The sequence below is a fragment of the Grus americana genome, chromosome 3 (genome assembly GCF_028858705.1).
Source record: "Grus americana isolate bGruAme1 chromosome 3, bGruAme1.mat, whole genome shotgun sequence".
Classification (NCBI taxonomy): Eukaryota; Metazoa; Chordata; class Aves; order Gruiformes; family Gruidae; genus Grus; species Grus americana.
The window spans coordinates 22,891,135-22,918,971 of NC_072854.1; the positions used below are offsets into that span (position 1 = coordinate 22,891,135).

At 39.6% G+C, this 27,837-nt stretch overlaps 1 protein-coding gene across 19 annotated transcripts in view; it reads left to right on the forward strand.

The window, feature by feature from the left end:
- The window catches only part of DLGAP2 (DLG associated protein 2), a 463,944-nt gene that overhangs the window by 356,441 nt on the left and 79,666 nt on the right, over positions 1 to 27,837 (forward strand). For 13 of the 19 annotated variants that reach the window (XR_008576189.1, XM_054818855.1, XM_054818858.1 and 10 more), the window contains 2 exons: positions 1,291 to 1,356; positions 16,269 to 17,338. Coding sequence is in view for 18 of the 19 variants with exons in the window: in XM_054818855.1 (XP_054674830.1) it covers positions 1,291 to 1,356; positions 16,269 to 17,338 (1,136 nt within the window). In the remaining variant the exon portion in view is untranslated. The remainder of the gene's footprint in view (positions 1 to 1,290; positions 1,357 to 16,268; positions 17,339 to 27,837) is intronic. The other 6 variants (XM_054818861.1, XM_054818862.1, XM_054818864.1 and 3 more) reach the window with 2 other exon arrangements.

Consider the following 27,837-nt stretch of genomic DNA (forward strand, 5'->3'; position numbering starts at 1 on the left):
TTGTTAAATGGAGCATTAAAACAGGCAAAACAGTGTGTCTGTTGTAAGCTGAACCACAAAAACCATCTTGTCTGATACAAGGATTGAGGTACACTTAAGAAAAGTCTGAGATGGTTCAAACTTACGGGAATGTCTGCCTGAGGATTTGAGGAACATGAGCTGATGTGAGTTAGAAGTCATCAGTCCTCGGTCGTGCACTACAGAAGCATGGTCTGCAATACGTGATTTTGTCTTTCTGAAGAACTGCTGGTTGAACGTGTAGTGAGAGGCTATGGAGTACTCCATTCTTTCGCTTCTGACACAGATGGTATGAAAGGGTGCAGTGGGAGGCTGTATAAACTCAGACAACTTCCACTCAGCTGAGACAGGAGCAAATATGGATAATAGGGGGAAAAAACCATTAAAAAATAAATAGAGTACTGTGTACTTACATGAAACACATTACCGTGATATTTTGTATCCTAATCTATGTATTCTGAAGCTAATCTTGTACCTTAAGGAAGTGTTATTGACCCAATTTTCCATATGCAGCGCCGTGTTAGAAATATCTGAGCTAGGTGCCAGGTCCAAATTAATTTGTATGCCAGCATGACAAGAACGCAATGCAGAGGCAACAAGCTGCAACTCTGAAAGCGATATAGGCAGAGTAGCGAAGAGCTGCACTCAGGCCATGCAGCAGGTTTCTGCGTGCCTCACTGCATTCATACGGCATAGATGTATCATCTGAGCTTAAGTACTCTTCCAGAATTAGAGAAGTTGTCTCTGGCACGAAAGTAAATGTTATTGATAGTAGAAAGTCACCATCGCAGCGTTATCAGAGTTCAGAATTGCAGAGTTGAAATGGTCATGAATAAAAGGTAAAGAAAGTGGCCTGGGAATCATGAGTGGCATTATTATCATCAGCGGTGGGAAGTGCTAAAGGTACAACTGAGGGACTGACAATAACGATTCTTCCTGGAATAAATACATTAAGGCTAAAAGGCAGTAGAATTCAATGTGACTAAGCAAATCTGAAAAGAACAGTGTAAAAGATGATCGAAAAAAAGGCATTTATGAATATTGTGACACTAATGATGTAAAAACATCTGGCAAAATTAAAAAAAATAAATAGAACACTGGCAAAGTGGAAGAGATACTGCGGATAATAGCACCTCAACAGCTTCACGGTATCAGAGATACTGAATGGTAATAGGTATCACTGAGTGGATTTAAAAACTAGTCGAGATTTTATGTCTGGATATACAAAAATATCAGAATTAATAAATAGCTACTTTGTTTCTGTCTTTTCAGAAGAAGAGGGTGGCGATCTGCTCAAGTCGGGCTTCAGTTTTCCAGGGACGCCAGAGGAGGAGCTAGGTACAGATACCATCTCTCAGATAACTTGTACTGCTCGTACATCCAGTGGCTGGGTGCAGCTGTGGGGGTGAGGAGGAGGAGGCTGCTCTGTGGTACAGCCTTTCTCCAGCCACAAAGCCCATGGTAGGCATGGCACCAGGCAGTGTTAATGAGAGTGGCCAAAAACCTCTCAGTCCAATCCTTTTGGGAATGTCTCACCTGCTATATGAGGTTAGAGAACTGAAAGCAGAAAAACATCTGATTTGGGTAACAACCACGCAACCAAGAATTCAAAAGAAGGTGTTCAAGGAAATTATCAACTTTCCTTCTTTTGTCTTTTTCTTTTTGTTTTACCCCTTAGAAAACAGAATAATTGCAGAAGGAGTTTTCGATGTTACCTCTTAAATTTAAGAAATAACAGAAGCAAGAAATCAGAAACTCATAGAGCCCATGAGTGAAAGCTTGCTATCTCTGTCTCACAAAGCTAGTAGTAAAATGTCCCACTGGCTTCCCTGTAGCCAGATTTATACATTTTGGATTGTGCAAAATTGAGCTTCTGTTCCCGGAATTTCATATTCAGATTGTCACTGTTTTATGTGAAATCCATCAAAATTTTGATTTATATGCAATTACTTTATGTGGTTATTTTTGGAAGAGAAATATGGAATGTGGTTTCTGTGTGTTTGCTAGTTAAAGCTCTCTTTATTCAAAGTGAGCATACTCACATTTCAGAAGTCAGTGTAACAGTATTTTTTCTCCTTTTATGCATATCTTCATGTTAATGCATTGCAACAGTTTATTTTGTCTTATTAGGATATTTTTGTATTTGACAAGAACATTATAAACTCTCACCTTGACCTTATTGTTGCAAATTTATAGGAAAATACATCATAGTTGCTATATTAAGGAAAAACACCAAACAGTTTGAACAAGGAGTATGAATTCAGGCAGGGGATGTCATTATGTTTAAATAATCTCTTAGAACAGGATTTTCTAAAACAAGTAGTCTTGCCACTCAGTTACACTCAAGTCAGGGAGTTCCGTGAACATTCAGTGTAAAAATATCTGTATTGGACTTTTTTGTCCAATAAAAAAAGGGAAAAAAAGCTACAGGATAAGTTCCAAAGATCAGACAGAAGGATGTGTTAAGGAAGAGACTGAAGAACCTTCAAGGCAGTTTCTGCCTTAAACTAGCGTAAGAGGGAAGATACGGTTAAACATGAGGCTTCCTGGGGATCTCACAAGTGAATCCTATGGAGGAGTCATGGAACCAGCACATCTCTCAGCCTTCGTGAGCATTTTTGCTCCATCTCACAGCACACAGGAAGGAGTTCAGATGTCCCAGGGTAGAATTCATCTCATCTAACAGTTGGAAAGTAATTCAGATGTAGATGTCTAAACTGTAGATATCTGGACTTCCTTTAGAGTCAATAAAGAGTGATAGATTTTTCTAGGACATAGCAGGTTTGGCCTACTTCAGAAGCTTAACTTAGGGTGAGATGAATCATGTCCTACAAGTATGTCAAAATTGTTCTCCTTCCCATTTGGCTGAGAAAGAACTGCAGAATTTCTGAAGCCGGAGTAAATGATGTATAAGTCAATAGTATTAAATGTCAGGTGTCTACAGGAGTAAGTACCCTCATATGAAATAGGTAATCAAAGATTAACACAAAGATATGTGCTAAACTGATCAATCATCCAGCAGCCTGATTAGGAAGAAGATGGGGGATTAGTCAACAGAAATGAGGAACAGGAAAGTAAAAACCAAGAATAAAATTGCAACCAGGCTACAAAGAAGCTAAGCTGCTTTCAAAACCTTCAGCTATTTATGGCCAGAGGACTGAAAAAAGAATATGCTAAAAGCATAAATTTTGGGTCTCCATTGGAGTCCCCTGAAAGTAAGTACCAAAGATTGCTAGGTAATGAATGGTGAGAGGTGGATGGCTTTAATATTTTCAGAAGGAAATCTTGTCCTCCTGACTTAGCTGCCAAACTGTAGATGGTCAAAATAGGTGGACTGGATCCCATCAGTAATGTAAAAACATATGGTGTCCCATTCTCCCTTAGAGAGAATCACTGTAAAACAAGAAGGAGCATACTATGGAAGATAAAGGTTTGGGATAGTCAGTTAAGTTCAGTGTAGACAAGCTCTGTAGTTACAGCTGTGCTAGTGATTAACTCCTCTACAGACAGCTGGGACATATCTGTCTGTCCCCGGTGTTGTGTTCCATTCCATTCAAAGATTTGAGTTCAAATTCATGAATTGAACATAACATTAGTGAAAAAAGTTACAAACTGTTAGAATCTGGGTGGACACTCTAATCACTGGGCTATGGAAATGGACTGTCTCTCCCTCTCTATGTATAAATATATATATACACGCTACAATGACAATGTAATTATTTTGTATGAACAGCCTTGGTCTGAAGGACTGCTAGAGACATTCATTCCTGAAAAAAACATAGAAAGGGCTTTCCTTGAGAAGTAAAATAATTGCCCCAAGTCAAGGCAGAGTAGAGACGATATTCTTTAAGGTAACTCTAACTGCAGGGCCATTCATTATTCTAGACTCCCGAAGCTGCTCACTGTCCCAAGGAGCTTCAAGTTACGATCTCTCTGGTACTGAAAAATATCTGGCTCCAGGCCCTTATTTGTAAAACTGGTTTAATATTTTCTAGTGAGGTTTCAGGGCTTTGGTGGGGATTAATTAATGTTTGCAAAGTATCTCGCCAGAGTGAAAATGCTGAATAGTCACTAAATAATATTAATACAATGATCCACTGCTCTAATTGGGAAAAGGTATCAAGGGATGGGACTGATCTCAACTCTTTTACATTATTGATTCTATAAAAGACCTCATTAGTTAAAATAGGCAGAAATGCAATGGATTCCTTCAAAAAAAAAGCTTACCCAAGCATTCATAGTCCTTTCCCAAGAACAATATTTCATAGCTTTTCCATTACCATTTATTTGTTAACAGAGTTCAGGGTGATAAGTATTGTCATGGTTACAAGTTTCACACCCACACCAAAAATTCCTATTCTTTTCACTAGGGATATCTCAAATAAGCAATCTGATAAAGGTGACAGGGCATGGTGGTAGGAGCAAGAGATCTGACATGCGTGGTCTCAGGCAGCTCACTCCAAGTCTCATGGAAACTGGAGTTCTACTAATTCCAAACTTTCTTCTAGCCGGTGGTTATAAAAGCTGAACAATGTTAATGGATTAGAAAATGAACATTTTATGAAACTGCTGTTTTCTATGCAAACTGGAAACTTCTCGCAGTCTTACTTACTTTAGGTGTGTATAGGGTAAAGCAAAAATTTGCTTTGGATGTCAAAAACAAATAGCGCAGTCTTAACAAGAGACATATGAAAAATGTGCCGTGTTTAAATGGCATTCAAATAGTAAAAGAAACGTGAATAAGGAAGATAGGATGAACTTTTCTTTAAATATAGATTTTAATAAGTAGTACATGCACACAGCGAAGAGGAAAAAATAGATTATTTAAAAAATGTTTTAACTCCTTTATATAGGTAAGGAAAACATTTATTTTACACAAGTTGAACACTTAGCAGCTTCTAATATAAGCAAAGAAAGAGAACTTGCACTAATGGCTTTTTGTTTCAGTAAATTACTGTTTTCTCTTCAGGAAAGGTTATTGAGTTGATGTTAAGAAAAAGGTTAGAACCTATAAAACAGGTTGCAGTTACTAATAATGCTCTTAACCTGCCCCAGTTGCAAAGTAAACTGTAAGGCAGTTTAAGGGCAGGTTACAAAAATGTATTTTTATTTCACAGTTGTTGCAGTCATGCTTTTGATTAATTGGTACAGTTCAAGTGTCAGACAGTAACTCATGGTTATTCAATCACTGTTGATTGCATGATCATGCCTTTATGACCTTATGTGTTGAAAGGAAGAAAGGACATAGCTGTTCTTGAAATAAAAAAATAAATAAAGGCCTGACTTTCCTGTCTGTCTGTCTTTCTACCGAATTATCCAGCCTTCCTCAGTGCAGTCAGTGTCTGAACACTTTGCACTTTCCATGGGTTTTAGCTTCATATAACAGGCACGACAGGACATTTTCCCAAGGACAGACAAGGGGTTGGCAGCGGGCGCTCGGCTCTCCTCTGTGCCAGAGCCATGCCTCAGTCCACCCTCCCCCAGGGCATCCAGGGCTGGTTAAACACCTGCAGAATTTGACTGGAGCCGGTGGGACTTCAGTCAGACGCAGGGCTTGGCCACACAGAATAAACTCCTACAGTGACACTTATCGCTGTAATTAGCAGGCACTGTAACAAATATTTTATTTTAAATTCTTAGATGATTTCTAATTCTTAGGTTACCCCAGAGACTGTGTCCCCGTTTTCTGACACTAATCCCCCTCTGAGAGGGACAAAAGTTACTTTTATTCTTGTGCTTCTTGTGGGGAACTGAGGTAGGGAGACTACAAGAGATATCCACGAAGGTTAACTTGAACCCAGTGAGGCCAGGCCAAGCCTCTCAGTGGCCACTGTCAGCGCTTGCCATGGCCTTGCTCTGGGCCACACACAAAGCTCGTGGCTGGGCAGGAAATCTTGACTGCAGGTTTCCCAAGTTAATCCTCTAACCACAGGACTACCTTTCTTCCCTATAATAAAAAATATGTAGACAGGTGGTTTGGTATGGCGATACAGAAGTCTTTTAAACTTACAAGAGGTTTTAAATACAAGATGCCCCAGTATCTCTTCACTGTCTTATTTGCTTATTGTGACTAGCTGAACAGATACTACAAAAAGTAGCCTTTTTTTAAAGATTCCATCATACCTCTAAATAATTCCACTTCAAGTCTTTCCTTTTCCTGTACCCAGAAACTGTAATGTAGAAGTTTACCGATGTGATGGTCAAGACCACAGAAAATGCTAATGAAATAACGAGGAATGTTTTTAGAAAATAAATTTTGAACTTTTAGTTCCTTTTAATTATGCTTGAGAGCTTATTCTGTGAATTACTTTCAGTTATAGAGCAAAATCATATCATATGGCCTGAGCATCATATAAAAGCCTGCTAACTATCCTGCATTTTAATTATAGGCTGTTGGCAACAAATGCTTACTAACAATCTGCAGACCAGAAGCTATTTCTAAAAATTAAACACCTCATAATGTCAGATAACTCTGCAAAAATCCCATTAGGCCCAAGGTCAATTCACAAACAGGAGAAGATATTTGTAAGGATGTAAGATTAATCAAATAGGTTATTTGTTATGAATTATTCATCCATTTCTACTACAGAATACAAAGGCGTTTATGCATTCATTACTTTGCCAAGAAGCAAATATTTTCGTTCTAAATGATTTGTGCATTCTGACATGGCTGTCCAGCTGAGGAGGCTCCTAAGTTCAGTTGCAGAGGAAATATGGTTTTTTTCCAAATTGGGAAGCTTCATCCCATTCTTAGACCACATTTGGACTACTGGTACCAGTGTCTGCACTGGAATGAATGAAAGACCTTTCCAAGGAAAAGAGAGAGAGAGAAGAAGTGGGGAGAAGGTGAAAAAGCTTAAGTATCGCACATGGGATGTGGGATGTTAGCAAACAAGGGTCGTTTTTCTCTCCCTCGTGCCCTGCTGACCTCTGTAACACCTGGGTGCACAGTCGATCCGCATCATTTACTTTCCCATAGAGAGGGCGAGGGCTGCAACGGAGATGAGAGACTGACTCATCTGACTGCCTGTCTTCACTGTATTGTCTCCTCTCGAAAGGATAAAACGCGCAGCCTTTTAAAGGTATTCCCATGATGGGCAGCTTGAATGATGTGCTCTCCGTTTCCCCAGAAAAAAGTCACCATGCTCTACCCCCACATTCATTGTAGGCTGCTTAGGGTCTATCGGGGACAGGACAATTTGTATTGGCACGACCAGGGTGGTGGGGGTACTTGCAGCAGGAGGTGCATGACCACGGCTGTCTCTCACAGTGCTGGCCACATAGGTCACTGACTCAGTCTGCCTTCCTAAGGGGATTTGCACTAGTGTAACTAGTGCAGCAGGATAAACACCAGCAAAGATTGCTAATACAATCCAGGCTTTCACTGGTGAGTTCAGTCGTCACCTTTCATTGTGAATTTCTTGTGCAATTCCGTTTGTTTTTTCCATCTTTTTATGAAGTCGTTTCTCTTCATAAATAATCAGACAGAAGCATATTAAGATGCCCTGTCTCAAAGTGGCCAAGGGTGTCGGTACTTACACCACCACCTCATCCCAGGAGCAGGGTTCACAGTTTGACCCTTCACTGCCACATGGAAAATCTGGCTACTAATGGTTGCGGGAAAAGGCAATCAATATTTCCAACATTTCTCACAGACCCAAACCAGAGCTCAGCCAGGCAGAAAAGAGACGGCACCCTGATTTGAAAAATTCCCAGTCTGAAGGTTATGGAAAGAGGGAGATTTTTCTGCCTGTTACTATGGCAACAGGTTTAAAAGGGAACGTGTCACCAGGCTGCTGTTTCTTCCTGCACCCCATAGGAAAATCAGGATGAGAGTTCCTCCATCTCAGTGGGTTGAGCTGAGCAGAAAAGTTCACAATACAATGACAAAGCAGCAAGAGGCAGCACCAAGGGTGTACAGCTGAGCAGATAACGATGAACTCCAAAAAGTAAAAGAAATAATTGTTTTGGGTCAGACCAAGGCTGAAACTCTGAAATTTTTTGATGAATCAAAAGGCTGCAAAGAACTGATGCAGAAGCAAACAGAAAATCTAATCATTTTCTTCAGTTCTGACAATTTAAAAGCTGTATTGAATGTTTTTAAAAAAAAAGTAAAGGGAATTTTGAAATAGAAAGGTATTTTAAATTGAACAGTCATATGTTCTGTGGCAATAATCAATGCTTTTGAGAATTAATGCTTAGATTATTTCTTTCCCAGAAGAGCTCTCTATAAAATAAGAAAAGTCTTTATAATATATCCATGTTTTAAAGAAATAATAAAAGGCAATTTAGAAGGAATGTATGATAAATATTTTTGCTTGGATATAGAAACATTAGTTCTTGCAGTCCCCTCAGTATTACAGAGGATGGTAAACTTCCTCCATAATATATCAACATAAATAGAGGACAAATTCAGAAGAATTCCAGAAACACTAAGCAAAAAAAAAAAAAAAAAAGCCCTCATAAGAAGTTGTTCATAAATATCAGCATTCTTTCTTTTGTTTGATTTTCATTTAATAATCAATAAATAGTATTTCTTATTAGAAAAGAAACCTTGGAGATTTGTCGTTCCATTCAGCTGAATAGTTGGTCCAAGTGGTTTGGATCCTTGGGATTAAATCTCGGCCCCTGGGCTATAACTGGCAGTATTTCACCCTTCCATGCCGTACTCCTCCCGACTGGGGAGCCTTCCAGGCTTCTAACACATTTATTCTAGAGCAGCATGAATTGTGCATTCTGTAAAATACAGCCCTGCTTAGAGGTGATCCTCCTCAAGCGACACCAGGGTTCATAGCTAAACTGACCAAGAACTTTTCTCAGCAAATGTTTACAACTAACCCCAACCCCAGTGAAGTTAATGGGAGATTTGTCATTGCCATCAATGTGACAAGGATTTCCCTTTTACTTCTAGAGTCATGTGTAGATTCCTGTCTATATCTTTGAGCTGTACTACCCAATTACTCTGGCTTTCTTTAATTGCTGATAAAATTGCTGAAGTTTTAATGACACAGAGCAAAACTGATTGTCTCCTGTATTTGACCTAGTAATTGCAAGCAGCAAAATTTTCTCCTTTAGGAAAAGAAGTCCATAAAGTCAGGACTTAAAGTCCTTTTGTTCCAAATGGTGTTGAGCTAGTTTTTCTGGTCTGTATTTGGAAGCATTATAACCAATTTTCTTATAACCAATTGTTCGATGATACTCACATAGTGAAGCCCTGGTTGACTCCATATAGCTTTATTTCTCAGAGCAAAGCTTAAGTGTTAGTTTAGATCAATCTAATCCCGATACTTTATATTTTTTTTCCAAAGCTTCACTGATCATACAGATTCTGTGAAAAAATGTTAGTCATAAATCATTTTGTGGACTTACCTCTGTCACAGTACTGTTGAAAAGGTGAATAGTGGCAATGTACTTCAAACTTGAACAGCACTGTGAAGGTCTGTGTGCTATATACCAATCAATACTAGGACATCATACACTTCAAGCCAATGGAAATTTTGAACCATCCTGAGGACTCCCTGCATCCCTGCAGTCCAAACCCTGGAGCTTCTTGCAAATCCCATATTGCCTCTCATGGATTTCTGTCCTGTCCTTTGTCATGGCACAGGCACAATATTGTGCCTCTCATCCTCCCCATACAGTCCAAGTGCCCATTCTTTCACCGCTAAGATGTGGGATGTCATCATTCCTCAAATACTGTTTCCACATTTCTCCTTTTACACATATGGCATGCCCTGTTCTCCATGCCAGGCAGCCAGTGGTGTAACCCTGCTTTAACGTGTCCCTGGTCACAGCTTTCCTCAGTGTTCATAGTCCTCTGTGCTTTTCTCACTCTCAGTGTATTGTACTATGTGTCCCCTGAAATTCAATACTCCCAGCTCCCACCCTGCCACCTCAAAGATCCCATTCTCGCTCATTGACAGCTATTCTGCACTCCTTTTACTCTATACCATTTTCTCTGATAATACTTATTTATCTCAGAAATAAATCCCTTGGGATGTTGGATTGCCAAGCTACTAATCTCTGTTTGAAAGATGGATGGAGCTGAAGTCAGAGAATTGTGATGCTGAACAATATGATTGGGTGCCATCAAATATTTGTTCCATCTGCAGACATCTGCGTCAGTGCACAAAACTGTGACTGTACTGAATAAATGGCAGCAGTCCACATGCTCCTTACTTCTCCCGTTGGGTTTTCTGACTTTGCTCCAAATTGGTATCTTCTGGCCACTGATGCTGTTTTAGGAATAGAATTTGCATGTCCATTTTTATCTAACGCAGGAGTTATAAAAACCATCCTACCCTTGGTCATTATTCATCATGTGGCTCCACTGAATTAGCTTGGGCTGTCAAATCATTTTCCATGTTTTAGCATTAGACATGTGCCTTAGATCACCTAAATATATATATTTATGATGTAGTTTTCTGCATCGGAACTTGTCATACACAGCTTTCACTGTAGTCAGCAGAGATAAATACGTGCACGAAGGGTGGTATTCATCTGACATTTTTTAGATATGTACTTCAGCCTGAGATGAATCATGCTGGTTTCTCATACTCCAAAATAAAACCACATCCAGACGGCATATTTGTAACAATCTTTGGCCCATTTTATTCTTGAAATCATATCTATATATTGGTTGGAAGAGTCTTATTTACATAGTATGAAACTATGACAGCAACAGTTTAACTGTATGGACCGATCACATCCTCTAGCTCTGTTTAGACTGCTCAGGATCCTGAAGAGCGAGGTATTTCATTTTCAGCCTTAAGTGTCAGAACAAGACAGGAATCCACGTGCAACCCACAGCTAGCACTTGTTTGACAGCCTTGGGCATTGTGGTGTTTGGCTTTAGGTCCTCAGAACTGCCTGCTTCCCTCCTTTGACCGCACAGGGAGACTGAGAGCATAAAGTTCCTGAGAGAGACAATATTACTTATTTTTGAGGGGATGCTGCTCCTCAAAGTTCAATATTTCAAGTAAGCAGCCTGAGATGTTAGACAGGAATTCACAGATAGGTGAATGCACTGCATGCAGTACAAATGCATGAACTCAGTGTAACAGAAAATATGAGTCATCTTCTAAAGCAGGAGGTTAAAGTCAGGTAGTCACCCAATCTTTGCAATGTTAAATAAATTTTATACAAGGTGTTGTGCTACATAAATAGGTTGGAAATCTCATGAGACCGGAATAGCAGCTTAAGGCATTTCCAGAATTTCTTCCTTGCACTTGGCAGGTTAGTCACTCTTCTCAGTCCCTGGAAATATTAATTTTCAAGGTTAGAATAAAACAGAGAAAAATACTATAACAAGTTAATGAGGAATCAGTGCTCATCTAATGCTACTTACTGCAGTCCTTGGGCAGACAAATCTCCAGCTAAAACATTTTATTTATGCATTTTAATATTTAAAGTGTACTTATTTGATTAATATACTTGTTTTTAGACTATTTAATATTTGTATTAGTTATAGGTTAGACTGTGAGTATTTTTTTTCATAATACATTGCAGCACTAATGGAACTGAGCGGAACAGCACAATGCAGCAGCCTGGTTTTTTATACATCTTTTTGAAAGCTAGATTAGGTATCGCTTTTCAGCAATGCATTTTACTGGTTACACTATGGAAAAGACCTGTTTCTTCTCCAATGGAAACAGCACAAATGTTTCAGATGGGTAGGCAGTTTACCAAAGGGCTTATAAGGTTGAAGCAATTTAAATTAATTTCTCAATAGAAAAAGAAGTGCTGTGCAAAAAATAAATAAAGAAAGAAAAATAAAGGCAAAAATCAGGCACCATTTAGTAGTTCCAGGAATTATTATTATGCTCTGAGAGCTTGCTTTCAATATGTAACACACAAAAAGATTTCTACAAAGAGATTTGTCGAGACATGCACTTCTTTTGAATGTCAGAGAGGTTTCTAGTCTTTTTACGTTGATTCTCTTCAGCAAAGAGCAGTGTACCAGGAACTCTGGAGATGCACAGCCCTTATGTTTCATTGCTTAGGAGTTTGTGGCCCTTTTGCCCCGGAACATTAATACTAATTCTAATTCATTATTTCAAACAATATTCATGGTCCTTGAACCTCTCTTTCTTCCCTTGGTACTGACACAAGGAAGAAGCTTGAATGCTCTAAAAATTGTGTCCAGTCCCTGAAGACAGGCAAGCTAACATCTGCTTGGAGTAAGAGAGCAACTCTTAGCATCAGAAAGTCCAGAAGAAAAAAAAACGGGGAAAAAAAAAGCAGGAAAGGACATGCAATACCAGGGAAAGAGTTGAAATAGACAGGAAGGGATGCAGAAGTCCTTCCATCTGTCAAGGTTAAAGGTTGACTTGTATCTGTACAGTAGTCTCTGTAAAGAAGAGCTTTAAGGGATTTTCAGGACTTTGGAGTTACTGGATTCTCTTTGACATAACAGCCTATGTCTTGGTCTAGGTCCCCCCCACAGTCTTTATATATTATCTGACTATCCATTGAAGTCAATGGAAATTCCATTTTGCTCTGATGAAACCTAAAAGGAAGCCATTCCTGTGCTCACATATAATATATTTTTTCTCTGTTCCTATTCTCCTGTCTGCTTTGGGTTACATTTACTTGTTCTTCTGTCTCCCTTCAGTTCTTTGGTTCTGATGGTGGCACTTTCTTTAAGAGACTAGACATTAGCATTCTCCGTTACTTTTATATTTTTAGAGTGATTACCCTAAGAAAACATAGGAGCTGCTGTAAAAAACAAAAACACCACCACCACCAACAACAACAACAAAAGCTTGTATTTTATACTAGATATCACTATCTTCAAGACATAGACAAAAAATCCAGTTCATTATTAATCTGTCATTATTGAATAAATCTAGCATTATTTTGTTAAACCAAAATCTTAAATTTCCTTTTAAGCGATTGAGAAAAGAAACCAAAAATCATTAATAATGTAGCTTTACAAATTTTTATGAATCAGCTGAGCTGTGGACATTGAACATAGACACACTTTTAGCCCCTTGCAAATGCTAGAAAAGCATGTTAGCTTAATTGAATTTTAAGCTAGCACATTTTTCTTTGCGTTTCTGGCAGGCTAAGAGCTAGCACATGGTCAATTACACTGGTCTGGTACCATACAGTAATTCATTCGGCCATAGCTCAACTGTTTCTTCGAGCCCTGAAACAGGCCTCCTGAACAAAGTTGACTGAATAGTACAAAGCACAGGTGACTTGATAAATTTATATATTATAAGGCAAAATTTTGAAGATTTTCAGAGGGTTTGTAAGAAGTAGTAATGGTGCCTGACATGGAACAGGTTTGATGTCCCAAGAAGAACCCAAACCTAACTGGAGTGATAAATTTAGATGATGCATGTGTAAGTAATTTGAGACTTTATCTAGTATCAGTTACTCTCTATAGCAGATTTAAGAGGGGAAAATCTCTTTTGGAAAATACCCCTTTCTTAATTCAGGTTTTAATTATTTTTATTATGCTTATTAAATGCCTATAGCAATTTCTAACTACTGTGTTTCAAACAAAAAAAAAAAATCAGACATTCCATGAGGCACATAAAATGCTATAAGGCTGTGAAAGCAACGTACAGAAAATTGTATTTTTCTATAGTTGCACTGAGCTAGAATCGTAGGGAGTCATGAGGGATGAAAAAGCTGCTGTTAGATTATCCATTGCAGCGCAATCAAATCATGATATCTCATATTCCTAGGGATGTAACAGGATGAAAATGTTTTTAGCCTTCTGGGCAATGTTTGATGCTGCGTGAGGCCTCAGGAAATCACCAGGGACAAGCAGTTCTGTGCTAGGGAACTCATTTAAATGAGTTTCTTATTCCTGTCTAACTCTTTCTTTCATTCTGGATCTCTGCCATGCCCTTCCTTATTTTTTTAAAATGCATTGGCTATTTATAGACGTAGTGCAATAGTTACCTTCATTCACAGATGTGCAGGATTGTGACAGAAAGGCTCGGGGTTGACTCTCACCATGCTGTCAGTTTGACGGAGGAGCCTCCTTCCATCTCCCTCTGGCTCATACCACTGTGAAAACGAAAGTCAGCAAATCCACAAGCACTTTGGAAAGTGTTACCTGTATTCCAGTTTCCTTTTCTGTAAAAGGAGAATAATGCCTTCCACATCTCATGGGACTGTAAAGACTAATGCAGTAATCTCTGTCAGGTGCTTTGGGAACACTTTATGGGAAGCACAGACTAAGTTCAACACATGGACCATTATTATTCCCCTGATAATGTTTGGTAGTATACTGGGCCAAGTACCATTAATTACAGTGCTACTTATGTGTCTGAATCCCAATGCACTGTTACAATTTACTACCTTGTCTATATATAGCTGAACTTTTAATTGGATAATCAAAATTATGTTATTTCAGAGAAAGTTATATTTCCTTTTTTTAACTACATTTATGCAGGGTATTACAACCTAAATAGTACAATGGACTGAGTAATCAACAGTAATAAGTTTTTATTTTAATGTGAAAATAGCCAAGAATTAAGTAAAAGAAACTTTGTATATAAAAAAAAAAGAGAAACAGAAAAGGTTATATGCACACACACATTAGTTTCACACCATGAAAAAGCCTGGAGGTGACATTTGGACCCTTAAATCCATCTTTGACTTTAGTGTGGCAGGATTGTGCCTAGGATGAAGAATACTTGATTGTTTATTAGTTTAATGCTACATTCACTTTGAAACATTATGTGGAGCTCTGTTGAAATTAGGATGTAATAAAATTATCTAAGCTTCTTCTACTATAGGAAATTTAGAGCATTCAGGTTATGAGATGGCTGATGCTAAAGACTTGTAACAAATTGCATTCTGTACTGAAGGTATCATGACATAACACTTATTAGCTGAATAAAATTAGAGAGATATGGGTATTGATCTGTTTCATGACTGTATCTAGGCCTTGAGTTTTCACCAGCAGTGGGAATATGATTTAGGAGAGTTTTGTCATATGCTTAGAAACATCTCAGAGTGCTGTTGGCTACTGTGTTATCTCCACCAGCTGGTCTCCAGTGCCCAGTTCTGTTGTTGTATACAACAAGTACATATTCTCTGGCTTCCATTCTGGCTGAGGCCTTCAACTTCCTTGTATCAGGCACCTGTGCAAGATTATTTAGATTCTTTAGAGCAAACTTGCAGAAAGACTGCGCTAAGTGGGTTGTATAAACACTTATGCATCTGTCTGATCCTCTGAAGGGTTGTCTTGCATCCTATATCTTTGTCTGCTTTTGAAATGTTGCTTAAATAAGCTGAAATTGAAGAGGGAAAGTGAATGCAAAAATCAAATTGAAGCTTTTCTGGGTTTTTTAATTTTCTGTTTGTAGCATTTGACAGCTGCAAGAAATTGCATGAGAAAAAAAATCAAAGGCTTGAGTATCAAAATCTTTGCTTACAAGTTACTCTTGTTTAGTAATCATGCTTGTTTAATAACCATAACTTGGAGCACATGATCCATAGGAACAAATAATTGAGTATATAAAAACTCATAGCTTGTACCTAAAGATATTTGCATTATCAGGAATAACACAGAGTTGTTAAATAAATATTTTGTAATTTGGACATAAAAAGTGAAAAACTACCTAATAGAGAAGATTTTACATGTATGGGAATAGCAATAATACTTCTGCACTAAGGATAACTGATGTTCAAATACTATGAAATGCTTATTCATAAACTGTTTAGTGATATAAAAATTAAATTTCGTCTCAGCATGTTCATATTCTTTTCTCTTTGCTGTTTATTATTTGTGTTTATAAACAGTGAACTTGGGGTCCTGAAGCTGAGATTCATTTAAGAAAACAAAGTTCACTTTGTGATACGAAAATGGCTCCATGGAGAAAGGATACCTTTAGGTTAAGATGTCTAACTGAGAAACCACAGAAATAGAAACTAGACCCATGTAACTTAAATGACCAGCCACAAAGCTTGATGTATGAATTTCAAATATCAAATAATAAACTGAATACTTGAATGTATCCATTAAATCTATTTGAGTAAATTTGCATAATGAATAGCTTCATAAAATTTAGAACTGCTAGCAGACAATTTTGCAAACAGGAAGGCCGCTGCGTTCACCCCATAATTTGCTTGTTGTGAGCAATTTTAACCAGTTTTAAAATCGTGAATGAAATTCCATGAATGGTGGGACTTTCCATCAAGCTCATAGTGAAAAAAAAGTTTAGTTTTGTAAGTTAATCTTTTAATCAGACACATAACACAGGTTTTTTATGTTTTCCTGACAGACCAGCAGTACTCATGGTCGCCTTCTCAGCACTTCAATGAAGAAAGATACTCTCCTGCTCCGAGGAATATGAAAGGATTATCTGGTAGTCGCAACCAACCACAGTTATGTTCAGCTCATACTTGTGGCTTAGCATCCCCTGAAGATTGTGAACACACCCACGACCATATCCACCATGGGCAGGAGCCAAGGCAATCGTATCTTCTCAGCCCCACGGAGAGTTGCCCGATGGACCACCATCGTTGCTCGCCACGCAGCTCCATTCATTCTGAATGCATGATGATGCCCATGGTAATGGGCGATCACATGTCAAGTAGCACTTTCCCCAGAATGCACTACAGCTCACATTACGACTCAAGAGACGACTGCGCCATGTCTCACGGTAACCCTAAGATTAACCGTATTCCTGCAAATCTTTTGGACCAATTTGAGAAGCAACTTCCTCTTCACCGGGATGGGTTTCACACTTTACAGTACCAGAGGACCTCAACAGCTGCGGAACAACGCAGTGAGAGCCCAGGAAGAATACGCCATCTCGTTCATTCAGTCCAGAAACTTTTTACTAAATCTCATTCTCTGGAAGGATCATCCAAGGGCAACGTTAATGGAACAAAGGGAGACAGTCGAGGGGACGACCATCATCACGGGCACCATTCCAAGCATAGCAAAAGGAGTAAAAGTAAGGAGCGAAAACCAGAAAGCAAGCATAAATCTGGAATGAGCAGCTGGTGGAGCTCTGATGATAATTTGGACAGCGATAGCACTTACCGAACCCCTAGTGTGGTAAATAGGCACCATGCAGATCATATATCCCATTGTTACCCTGAGGCGCTCCAGGGGCATTTTGGGGATCTCTCACTGAAGACTTCCAAAAGTAACAATGATGTGAAATGTTCGGCTTGTGAAGGGCTAGCAATGACCCCTGATGGTAAATATATGAAAAGGAGTTCTTGGTCCACGCTTACAGTAAGTCAGGCTAAAGAAGCTTATCGCAAATCATCACTGAACTTAGATAAGCCTCTGGTTCATCAGGAAATCAAACCTTCCTTGAGGCCGTGCCATTACCTTCAGGTAAGAGGAAGATTTTCTTAATATTTGTGATGGAAAAAGCTTCACAGTTTATGCCATTAAGTCATCGTAAAAAATACAGGGGTAATCTGTGTATCTCTCTTAAAGAATATCTGCACAGCTCACCTAATGCAGATATTCCATGAAAGTGAGAAAACTCTAGCTTCTGTCTTGGTTTATAGGGCATAGATTAAAAACTAAATAAAATTGGTGTGATATAAATTACTTTACGGTCAGTGGATGTGTTTTCATCTTTGGAGTTCACACTGAAGATCTTGATAAAATCCATACACCAGACTAAAAAAGGGGCAGCTCTCCCAGCGGTCTGGGGGCTAGAAAAAGTGTGTCAAATACATCTGTAAATGAGTAATTTTAAAAACAGGCTGTGTGAATTTCTGGTTTTGTGTTATTTCATTCCTTTTCTCCAGGGTGCTCTAAATAACAGGAGAATAGATTTACTGGTGTACTCAATTGCATTGTCGTGACAGTGATTACTCACAAACTTCCCTTTTGTGACTGGGTTACCCAAAAATCATAATGAACTGAACCTCTTGAGACCACACTATAAGCTATCCTTGTTAAAAGTTATATGGGTACATCAGGGAGAGAAATATTTCAGGCCCAGTACTTAGAGTGTTTGTGGTGGTATTCTGCACGCTTGTTTTCTTTAGCAGCAACCAAGAAGCTCCTGCTTTCTCCTACATTTAACCTTTATACCTGCTGCTTCCTGCCATTTGTCACCCAAAGTCATGTTAGTGTAGCCATTTATGATGGTGCACAATGATCTGGATATTGAAGTCATATGGATTTAAAAATTAGCTTCCAAAATATTTTTCTTAGACATTTACATCATTTGCATGGCCTAGGTCCAGCACAGTCCCATGACAAGTGTCATCACATCAGGGTGTACAGGGACCTGCAGTGGGAGTAGAGCAGAAAGGAGGGAGTAGCTGGGAAGATAACTTCTTCAGCTAGCTTTGCCACTGGAAAAAACATAGTATACAAATATTCCCTTAGGTATTTTTACCAAGTACAGCCTGCAAAGCCCACACTGTTCTGAGTACCTTCTCTTTTATTTCTTTTTAAGAAACTTCTCTTTCTCCAGAACTTAACTGATTCTCACATTAACATGGGCAAGTCTCCACTCCAGATATATCTATTTAGAGATTTTCAGTTCCTGTGGACTCTGCAGAAGCCAATACACACAGGCTAGCAGCCATGGTACTTCTGCGCAGAGTTCTTTTCCCTCTGAGCAATAGGGGACCAATAGTAATGAGTCACACTTGAAGAGCCAGATTTTTTCAAATGCAGATGCAGACATCCAGGATCAATCTTCACTACTGAAACAGGGAAAGTTCCTCATTGTAGAGAAAGAAAAATAATGAAATTGCAATCCTCATAGCATTACCATGCAAATTTATTCCAATTTAGACTGACAGCTGTGATACTTTATCACATCCAAGTACAGTTCTCATGTATGTAAAACAGCCTGCACTTCCCTGGAAGTTTTTAATCTAACTCAACAAGCTCGAACTGGAAGTGTGTCCTGTGCAGAGACTTCCACTTGTGTCTGTATTCTAAAACCACGTGTACAGCTCCAACATTACAGGGAAGTTAAAGTATGACTAGCTTTATCCTTACTGTGACATACTGCTACACAGACAGCTCTGGTTCCTTTACATCTCTGCTGGGTTTTGTGCTTTCTTTCTCATCATGGTTCATTGTTTCTTCTCCCTTTCTCCTTACATCTCATTTTCCTTTGCAGAAGCCACCGGTTTTTACTTTTCATGAGCTTTCTCCTTAGTCCCAACTTATATCAGCATCCTCAAGTGCATGTGAAACACGGGGTTCACAATGTGACTTGGTTATTGCTTTAGACCAAGCCCAGTGGCGAGCCTAGGGAGCAGGAAAACACGTTTTTTACAGAGTCATTGTTTTATGCTTTTTGTGACTTTGGGATGACTACAGAAAATAATGTTCATGCAGTAATTAGGAAGGTTCATTCACTGGTAGGTTCATCCAGCTTAAAATCTAGATGTGAATTTAATTTTTTGCTGCACCAGAGACTTTCTCTGTGATCTTTGTTTTTAAGCCCCTTTAAAATTGGGATAGTAGCCATTCTCTATTCACAGAGATCCTATAACGGAAATCTGTTAAGACTTGAGTGCTCAGTTACTATAATAAAGAACCTGTAGCTGTGTCCAAAGCAATAATACCAGGAATTCTACAACAGGAGTATTCTCATTAAAAAATATTAAAATAAAATATATGTTCTGCAGAATCTGAATATGTCATTCAAAGCATAGATATCCTTCAGGTTGAGTGGCTGGCTTATTCACTAGCCCAAGGTCAGCAAACAAATTGAAGGGACCCCATTCTGTCAATGTCATAACTAAATGTTTAGTTTTGAAATTTCTACTTTGAGGGATGCTGTGCTGTCACACTGTAATCGTTAAGACCAGAGATATAAGTCCCATTATTAGCTCTGCCATGAACTTTCTCTCTGACCCAGGAAATGTAATTTGTTAATCACTGCACACTTCAATTACTCTATCTGCAAAACGGAGGAAGGATATTTAACTTCTTTTATGACAGTGTAAGAAGCATCACTAAATAATGATTGGATAAAAATAATCATTAGGTTCAGAAACTGAGAAAGGTAGAGAAACATGTCAGGATCTCTACCAGGATAGTTCACTGCCTTGCTCCAGAATATCTGGAAATGAGAATTCAAAGGATTATGAAGCTGATTATGCAGCAGCAGATTTCCCTGAGGTGCACAAGTGAACAGATTAGTGAAAAACCTCAGGCCCTTCACAGCATCTCTGTGTTTATAGCATTACAACACATGATATTAAAAGACATTTCTCTTGAGTCATGTCAGCTATGTATTTTTAAATTCTTTTTAAAGCAAAGCTGTGAAATTATAGTCCTTCAACGATCTTATATTTCAATACATAAAAATACCCCAGAAGAATAAAAATTAATTTTCTATGTTTATATATTAATATTATAAAAATATTATATATATATGGCTTTTACTCTGCTACCTAATTATATGAGGATTCACTGTACCCAACTCACTTTTCTATCTACTTCTCTCCTTCTTGATTTTTTTTTTCTTTCAACACCTATAAAATATTGCTACCTCTGTTTTCCACTGGAGAGTTTTGGTATAGAAAGTCCCAAACTGGAAGACCATGGCAATGCCTTAGGCCTGTGCTTGAGACTGTATTTTCTGTGTTGTGTTTCTGGGCTTCCATTTTGTCTTCTACAGTAAGTAATTTTTCCTTAAAACTGAAACTCTGAAGAGTGAACAAAGAAAATTTCTTTCTAATACATGAGCTTCTACCAAATTCACAGATGCCTGAAAACAGGAGATGAGGAAAGAGGTTTTGAAGGCATCTGCACATTTTATGCTTAAGTCACGTCCTAGGGTTGAAAGCAGGTATTTCTTTAACTTGATAAATCTCCAAGGTTAGTCTCTGGCTCCTCTCTCAGAGTTTCCCATTCCCTGCTCCTCCACAGACAGTCCTTGCAGCTGGAGGATCTCCTTGCACGGAGGGTGTGCTTTTGTAAGTAAGTTGGAGGTGATTCAGTCAATGTGCCTTGTTCCAGCATGGGTGGTCATCTAGTCCTAAAGTGGGTGGTTTCAGAGAACTAAATTAGTAGAAATAAAGCTGTATAAAATAGTGATTATTTTTCTCATCTAAAGCTCGGATCGGATTTACATCACTCCTGCTACAGTGGAGGTGGTGGGAACAGGCACCCAGGGAGAGAGGAAGAGTGAGAACCCCCTTTGGGATCCAGCTTCTTGTTAAATCAGCTTAGCTGTAATGTGAACCAGACGGTCAACAAGCACCACAAGAGCAGAGAGCAGCCATTTGTAACTGTACACTAATAGCATTTATCAGATTCTTGTGAATGATTAGCAACAGTTTTTATGTATTGGCCTTTAATTTCTGTTTTGAATGCAGACAAATTGAGCTACAAACGCATTTGTGGGCACAAAACATTTCTGTCATCTCAGTCTGCAGGCAGAATAGCCCAAGTAGATCCCGCATGCAGTGAAGTGTGCTTTTGTATAGCTTTAGCTATAGCGGCTGCTACTGCTCTCCGTGTCACTTTAATTTTAATATAAAATACGTTAAGAAAAAGATAAATGAGTTGTGAGATCTCTTCTGTCTTCATCAGCTGTTTTGGCTAATTAGGTTCAACACAGATACAGTGCAATGACTTTGATTAATTTTACTCTGATACGAGTACTAGTGAGGAGCAAAGATTTTCAACAGAAAAAATGTATATGAACTAGATAGCTGTGCTAAAATGATGAATACAAGTGTTGCTTACAGTTACCAAGAGTGAAATACTTGTGAATGCTAGTTAAAGAAGAGTAATTCCTACAACAAAGCCAAAAGACAGGCAAGAGCATAGCACTCACCATCACTGAAGTTCTGGAGCACAGTGCTACGTGTCACTGATTAATATTCCTTCCTCAGCCATTCAACAGCCTGCGAAGCAGCAAGCAATCAAGGTAAACATACCACAAGGTACAGTGAATGAGTCAGCACTAAAAAGAAAATAGCATGTTGTTCTAAAAATGGCTTCAGCCCACTCCTGTCTTCCTAGTGCGTTTAAGTACTAGCGTCATCCGTTACAGCACTGGCACCGCTAAGCATGTGGGTAATAATGTCAGCTGTGTACTCTGCACAATGAAAGAAAAGCACAAGAGTTGGTCTCTTAAAAAAGAAAAAGAAAAAAACAGCAGTTTCAACAAGGCTCTTTGCTGGATTAAGTTATGCCTAGGTGGAGAAGAGCTTTGAGAACAAGCTAATGGATAAATAGGCATTAGGCCCTCTGTTACTTTTTTCCAGGAACTCTGCTGGGGAGAGGATAGAGTCCCACAAACAAGACCGTTGCCCTCAGGAGGCATGCCACTGCTTCCACGCTCCCCCTGATTTGCAAGGATGGATGGATTTGAACTCAATGCACCTTTCTCAGCACTTCATCTTTGTGAAACTAGATTGTATCTGTTTGCTTGACATAAACCCGTATATGAACCACAGAAATTACATCCAATACTCTACCAACTGGTGCATAGTGTGGAGTTAGCCAGAGCTAGCAGTTTTGATACAAGCGTTCAAATCACTATCACCCACGCTGCCTTCACAATGATTTATGACCAGCCACCACTCCAGAATTAACTGGGTTGTTTCCACAGCAGGCAAAGCTAGTATAGATAGTAGGGTAGCAGGGTAATCTGCATCCTAAATAAGAATGGGCACGTGCTGTACCATTTAAATTTCTACAGCCCATTACAGTCCCACAAGGATGCCTCAGCTAGCCCTGTGCCCTCCCGGTCAGGAGTGGAGATGCGCAAGGGAGACCTGTAATGCCCAGACAATAAGGGAAATGATGGGACAGTTAATGCCCCACAGTCCATTTGCAGCATTCATGTCAGCCTGCAACATCTGGAGTGGCACCTGGGGCCACTCTGTGGAGTTACTCCCATACAGCAAGGGTGTCGTCCTCCCACACAGTGCAGCGAGCTCAACCACTCGTCCTTGTGCCTTATAACGCTCTCTCTACCCAGCATATCTCTGAAGTATTGCACTTACGATTTTAAGAACATTAAATAAAAAGGATTAAATCAAGCTGACACTTGCCTGTATTTACAGAATTCTGATGGTTTTGTGTCACAAACCCCAAAATACTTCTTAAACACCCATTCCAAGGGAAAAAGAAGGAAAATAAATAAATAAATACATTCAATCAATGATGGTATAAAGCCCTGACCGAACAGTTGTCCCAGACTACTGGTGTCTTGAATTACAGTGTTAGTCAGTGACACAGCAGCGCACTGCTTCCATACCCACGTAACTAGGATGCTCATATTGGCTGAAATGAATTGCTGAAGCTTTTTTCCAAACAAGAGTAGAAAGATTTCAGAGTTAGTATTTTCTTAAAGCTGCCACAACAAGTCCCTATTACTGTAGAAATGTCAAAGCCAGGAGTGGAAAAGGGAGGCCGTGATCCCACTGCCCTTTAATCAGGGGGAATCGTCCTGCTTTATAACATTAGTACACCGTGTTGCCAAATTGTTTTTCGACGTTCACCTCACCGAAGCTGAAGGCTGACCTTTGCAGTTGTTACCCAAAGGTGTCGCTGGGTCTGAAGAAGTTTTCAGCTAGGAGTAACTTATTATTTTATATGCTCAGGCCAGTTGCATCTGTCAAGCGAGACAGCCGGGAACACACGCTCAGGGCTGTAATGACCGCACACTCTCCTATGCTGCAGGCTTGCTGCCTAGGCACCTCTCCTGAGCAGTCTATGCCACTTTTTCCTGCAAGCAAGTAACTGCAAAAAATGGTGAAGCATTCATAAATGTTGCTTCCCCCCCACACCCCCCAACTGGTTTTGGCCATCCTACAGTGCTGCGCTTAAAGGTTATTTTTTGAAGTGGAGTTGCACATGTGTTTAAATGGCTGAATGTCTATATGGATAAGGTCCCTGGTACTACTGGTAGGGGAACTGATCTTTTCAAAAGTGTGCAGATAGTTAAGCATTACCTAGTAGCTAGACAGGAAAAACGTACTCATTTCACTCTGTGAGCTAAATGATTGGAGTCATCTGGAGTTAACTGTTCACAACTGTCAATCATTAGTTAAAATGAGAAAAATGGATGAGTGGCGAATATATCTATTTTATATAGCCTTTAAAATTATTTATGTTTTAAAGATATGCACTGTTTTTTTCAGTAGTAGCCCTATAGCAAATAGGAAAAAAAAGGTAATATCATTTCCTGCTTAGGTTAAGCCAGCCACTGTTTACTACAGGCCTTCTTCTGGGTCAGCCCTGGGTATGCTGCCTTTTAGGTTCTTCTTCCCTGTCCAGCCTTTTAATAGCTCTGCAACGCTGGAATCCTTGCTACATCTGCAGTCTCCGTGGTTTTGGAGGTGCTGTGCATTCTAAGTATGTTGGGAGCATCTCTTCTTTTCTTCCTTTAAGGGCATTTTTGTCTCTTAGTCTGCTTCTGTGACCATGAATGTCTGTGGGGTCTAGCCCCACTCACACAGGTAATGATAAGGTGATAACTCTGAATTTTCCGTAGTGTCTGCAGTGGTGAAAGCAAAGATATTTCCAGAGGGACCTACAGGTGATTTTGGCTGATTGATAGGTCATGCAATGTTGAGTGTCTGGGCCGAAGGGGCTGATGACACTTTACTTTCCCATTTCTGAAAGTGGCTAGAAAAGGACAGAATAGTAAGGCACCGCAACGCCTGTGCAAGCATTGGACATGATGCAGCGAGGCCACAGGGATGCAGGTGGCCCCACGTGCACAGGAGCACGTGCCTCACACTCAGGGAGTCTTGTCTCCCATTCAGTCAAAAAAACAGACTGTTTTTCTTCACTGTGCTGTGCCAATAGCTGGGCTCCATCCACCCTGCAAATCTGGTTCAGGCAATTCAGTCTACCTCTCCCAAAAATATCTGCCAGGAAAACTTGTAGTTAGCTTCAGTTGCTGATATTGTGGTCCCCTGGGCCTCGTCTGCTGCCCTGTCAGTCAGGCAGCCCAACTGGCAGGTACATTCCTGGTTCCCCTTTATCTGTAGCGAGTGACAAGCTGCAAGGTCTTTAGCCTTTTGAGGCTTGGTTTTAGCAGAATTTGCATTGTAATTAAATTAATCCCATTTATAGAAAAGATGTAAAGGAAAATGCAGCTATGAGCTGGCCCAAAAAGGCAAAGAGATGGAAAAAGAAACTCTGGGTGCATGACGATGGCAAATTAATTGGCATAAACGCTGTATTTTGTGGCAAGCACAAGAAGTTCCAATTTTTGCTCCTTGATGTTGCTGTGGACCTCCATTATTAAAATAGTCACTACCTGATGCTACACCTATGCTATCAAACCGCATAGTGTCAGGAAAGGTACCTGGGCACTGCATCCTGACCCTCCATACTGTTATGTGGCTCAGCCTGTCTTGGGCCTTGTTTTCATCCAAGCCGGCCAGTATTTCCCTCAACAGTTCTGGGTACAGCTCAGGACTTAGCACAGCCCAGGGACTGTTCCTGGTAGCCACACTGGTTTGGAAGCAAACATTGCTTAACAGCATGGGTGTGGAGTGCTGCAGGCCAGCTGACCTCTAGGCAAGACAGTGGGTCTTCATTTATTAATGTATCCCAGCCCTAGGGTAATCACCATACCATTTTCATCCTTCTCTCCCATTAGTACTGATGATTGTGCAGCAGCACAGCGAGTTGGAGCAACTCACCAGTTCAGCTGAAGATTTATCTTTACTTATCTTGATTATTGTTGTTAGGGTAATGTTCCAGGCAGCACTCTAAGTGACTTTACCATTAGTAGCATTTCTTGAAAAGCTGAATATTTCTTAAGGAAAAACTGCCCCACTTGAGTTGATGATAGCATAATTTTAAAGCAGCTTAAGCTGACCACAAAGCAGCATCCTGGGTAGCTTACCAAAGGAAATGTGCCACCAACTGGAACCCACGTTTCTTGGTTGAATCCCTACAGTTTTTGTGTCTTAGATTGAGAGGCTATATATATCTAGGTTCTCATTTAAGTACAGGCCAAGCCCTCCCTTCAGTTCAAGCTCATCTCATATCAAAGTTCTGGCACAAGATGTCAGTGAGCTCCAGGCTTAGCAAGCAAAAAGCACTTAGAGCGTGGACAAGCCCGCCACTGCTGTCTGACAGCAGCTCGCTCCACCATGTCAAAACAGCACAGAGTCCAGAGGGTCCCAGAGGAACCTAGCAACGTAGCAGAGGATTTGCAGGTGGCTGAACTGCAAGGGTCTGCCAGCAGTATGAGCACAGCGGGTCATGAGGTGGGAATTCGGCCTACATTCATCCAAACAGTATAAACAAAGCCACAGAGTCCTCACAAAACTATTTACAGTATTTAACCATCCTCAGATTACAATTCACATTGCTGCTGGAGAACTAGTTAGGAAACATAGTGCTGGTTCTTTTTTTTATTATTATTATTTCATCACTGTTGAGATAAGAGTTAGAAAGTATTGTTTAAACGAAAAGAACACTGTTCTGTAGAAAATACAGAAGTGGTGACAAAGCAATCCTGAGTACACTGGACAGAAGTCCTCTTTCCATCAAGGATCAGTTAGTGCAGCTTTGCTTGGAACTACACATGAAAAATTAAAATCAGGCGGTAAATAATGCTGGTACTGGTTTGCCTATTCGAACATCTCCCAGCTGGAATATTACGTTTGTGTTCTGTGATCTGCGTGGGCGTTCAGTCCATTCCCAAATCCCAAATTCCTGAATTCAAGCTGTTTTCAACCCGGTGTAAAGCAAATATTGTTTGGGATCTACATGATTTTCTTCCTCTTCCTGTGATACTATGGCTGGTCACGGCAATGCCTGGAGAGAATGGCTGGCAAGACAAAGATGCCTCTTGGTTTCTCAGATTAGCTCCTGCCTTGATGGACAGTGTCAACAGACTTTTGGAGAATGCTGCAAGAACTCTTTGTGCTTCTGAGCTGTAAAGGAGTTCAGGGAGTTGGGGGTGGCATGTGAAAATTAAAACTAATTATGAGGATTGGCATTGTTAGTGGTGAGGAGGAGTCCCTGGCATATTTTGTAGAAATTTTTGAATGGCTTCATTGTATAATTCATATTCTTTGAACAATGAATCAGCACATTAAAAAACCCACAGAAAAAACTAGTTAAAAATACGCACTAAGAATGGTGTTGAGGTGCAGACACAAGGTTAGCTACTAAGGAAACAAAGTTTTATTTTCAGATACTGCACTCTTCCCTCCTGCAAAAAAATACACCATAGGGTCTAGAGTCCACAGCCAGTAAATAGGGGAATGTCATTAGTGTCATTAACTTCAGAAGAAAATTCTAATAATTGGTCAGTGTTCCTTCTTCAGCAAAACTTTTGAAAACACAGGAGGTCCAGCTCCCACCTCTCATTATACTATCAAGGAAATTTTCTACCATGCTAAAAAGCATTTCTGTCTGCCTTGCAAGATTGTCATCTACTTCCATCTACTTGCAGCTGTGCATAAAGGCTGCTTTTCTGAGGCTCCAAGAAGGCATGATTCAAGAGAAAATCTCTTACCTACGTTTCAGATTGTGTACTTTTTTTTTTTTTTGGGGGGGGGGAGGGTGGGGTGTCATCTTCTTGACCAGGCTGAGAAAGCATAAAATTACAAAAATTACATCTCTACTACATACTGTTTCATATCTTATCCTTCTTCATATCATCTGTAGTCTAATTTCATGCACAGACAGCTTTTGCTTCTAGTAAAATGTGAAATTTGTATTACTAAAATAAGATTTAGGCCATAATGAATATTTCAGTGCATTTTACATCTGCATGCTAATTAAATTTCACAGGACTCCTGTGAGGTAGGTAATCCTCATTTTAACCTCTGAGAATGAAAAATATGAAGAAGTGATAGTCAGCTCCCTCAGCTGAAGCCATATATTTAGAAGTTCTTCGTTTTAGATAGTAA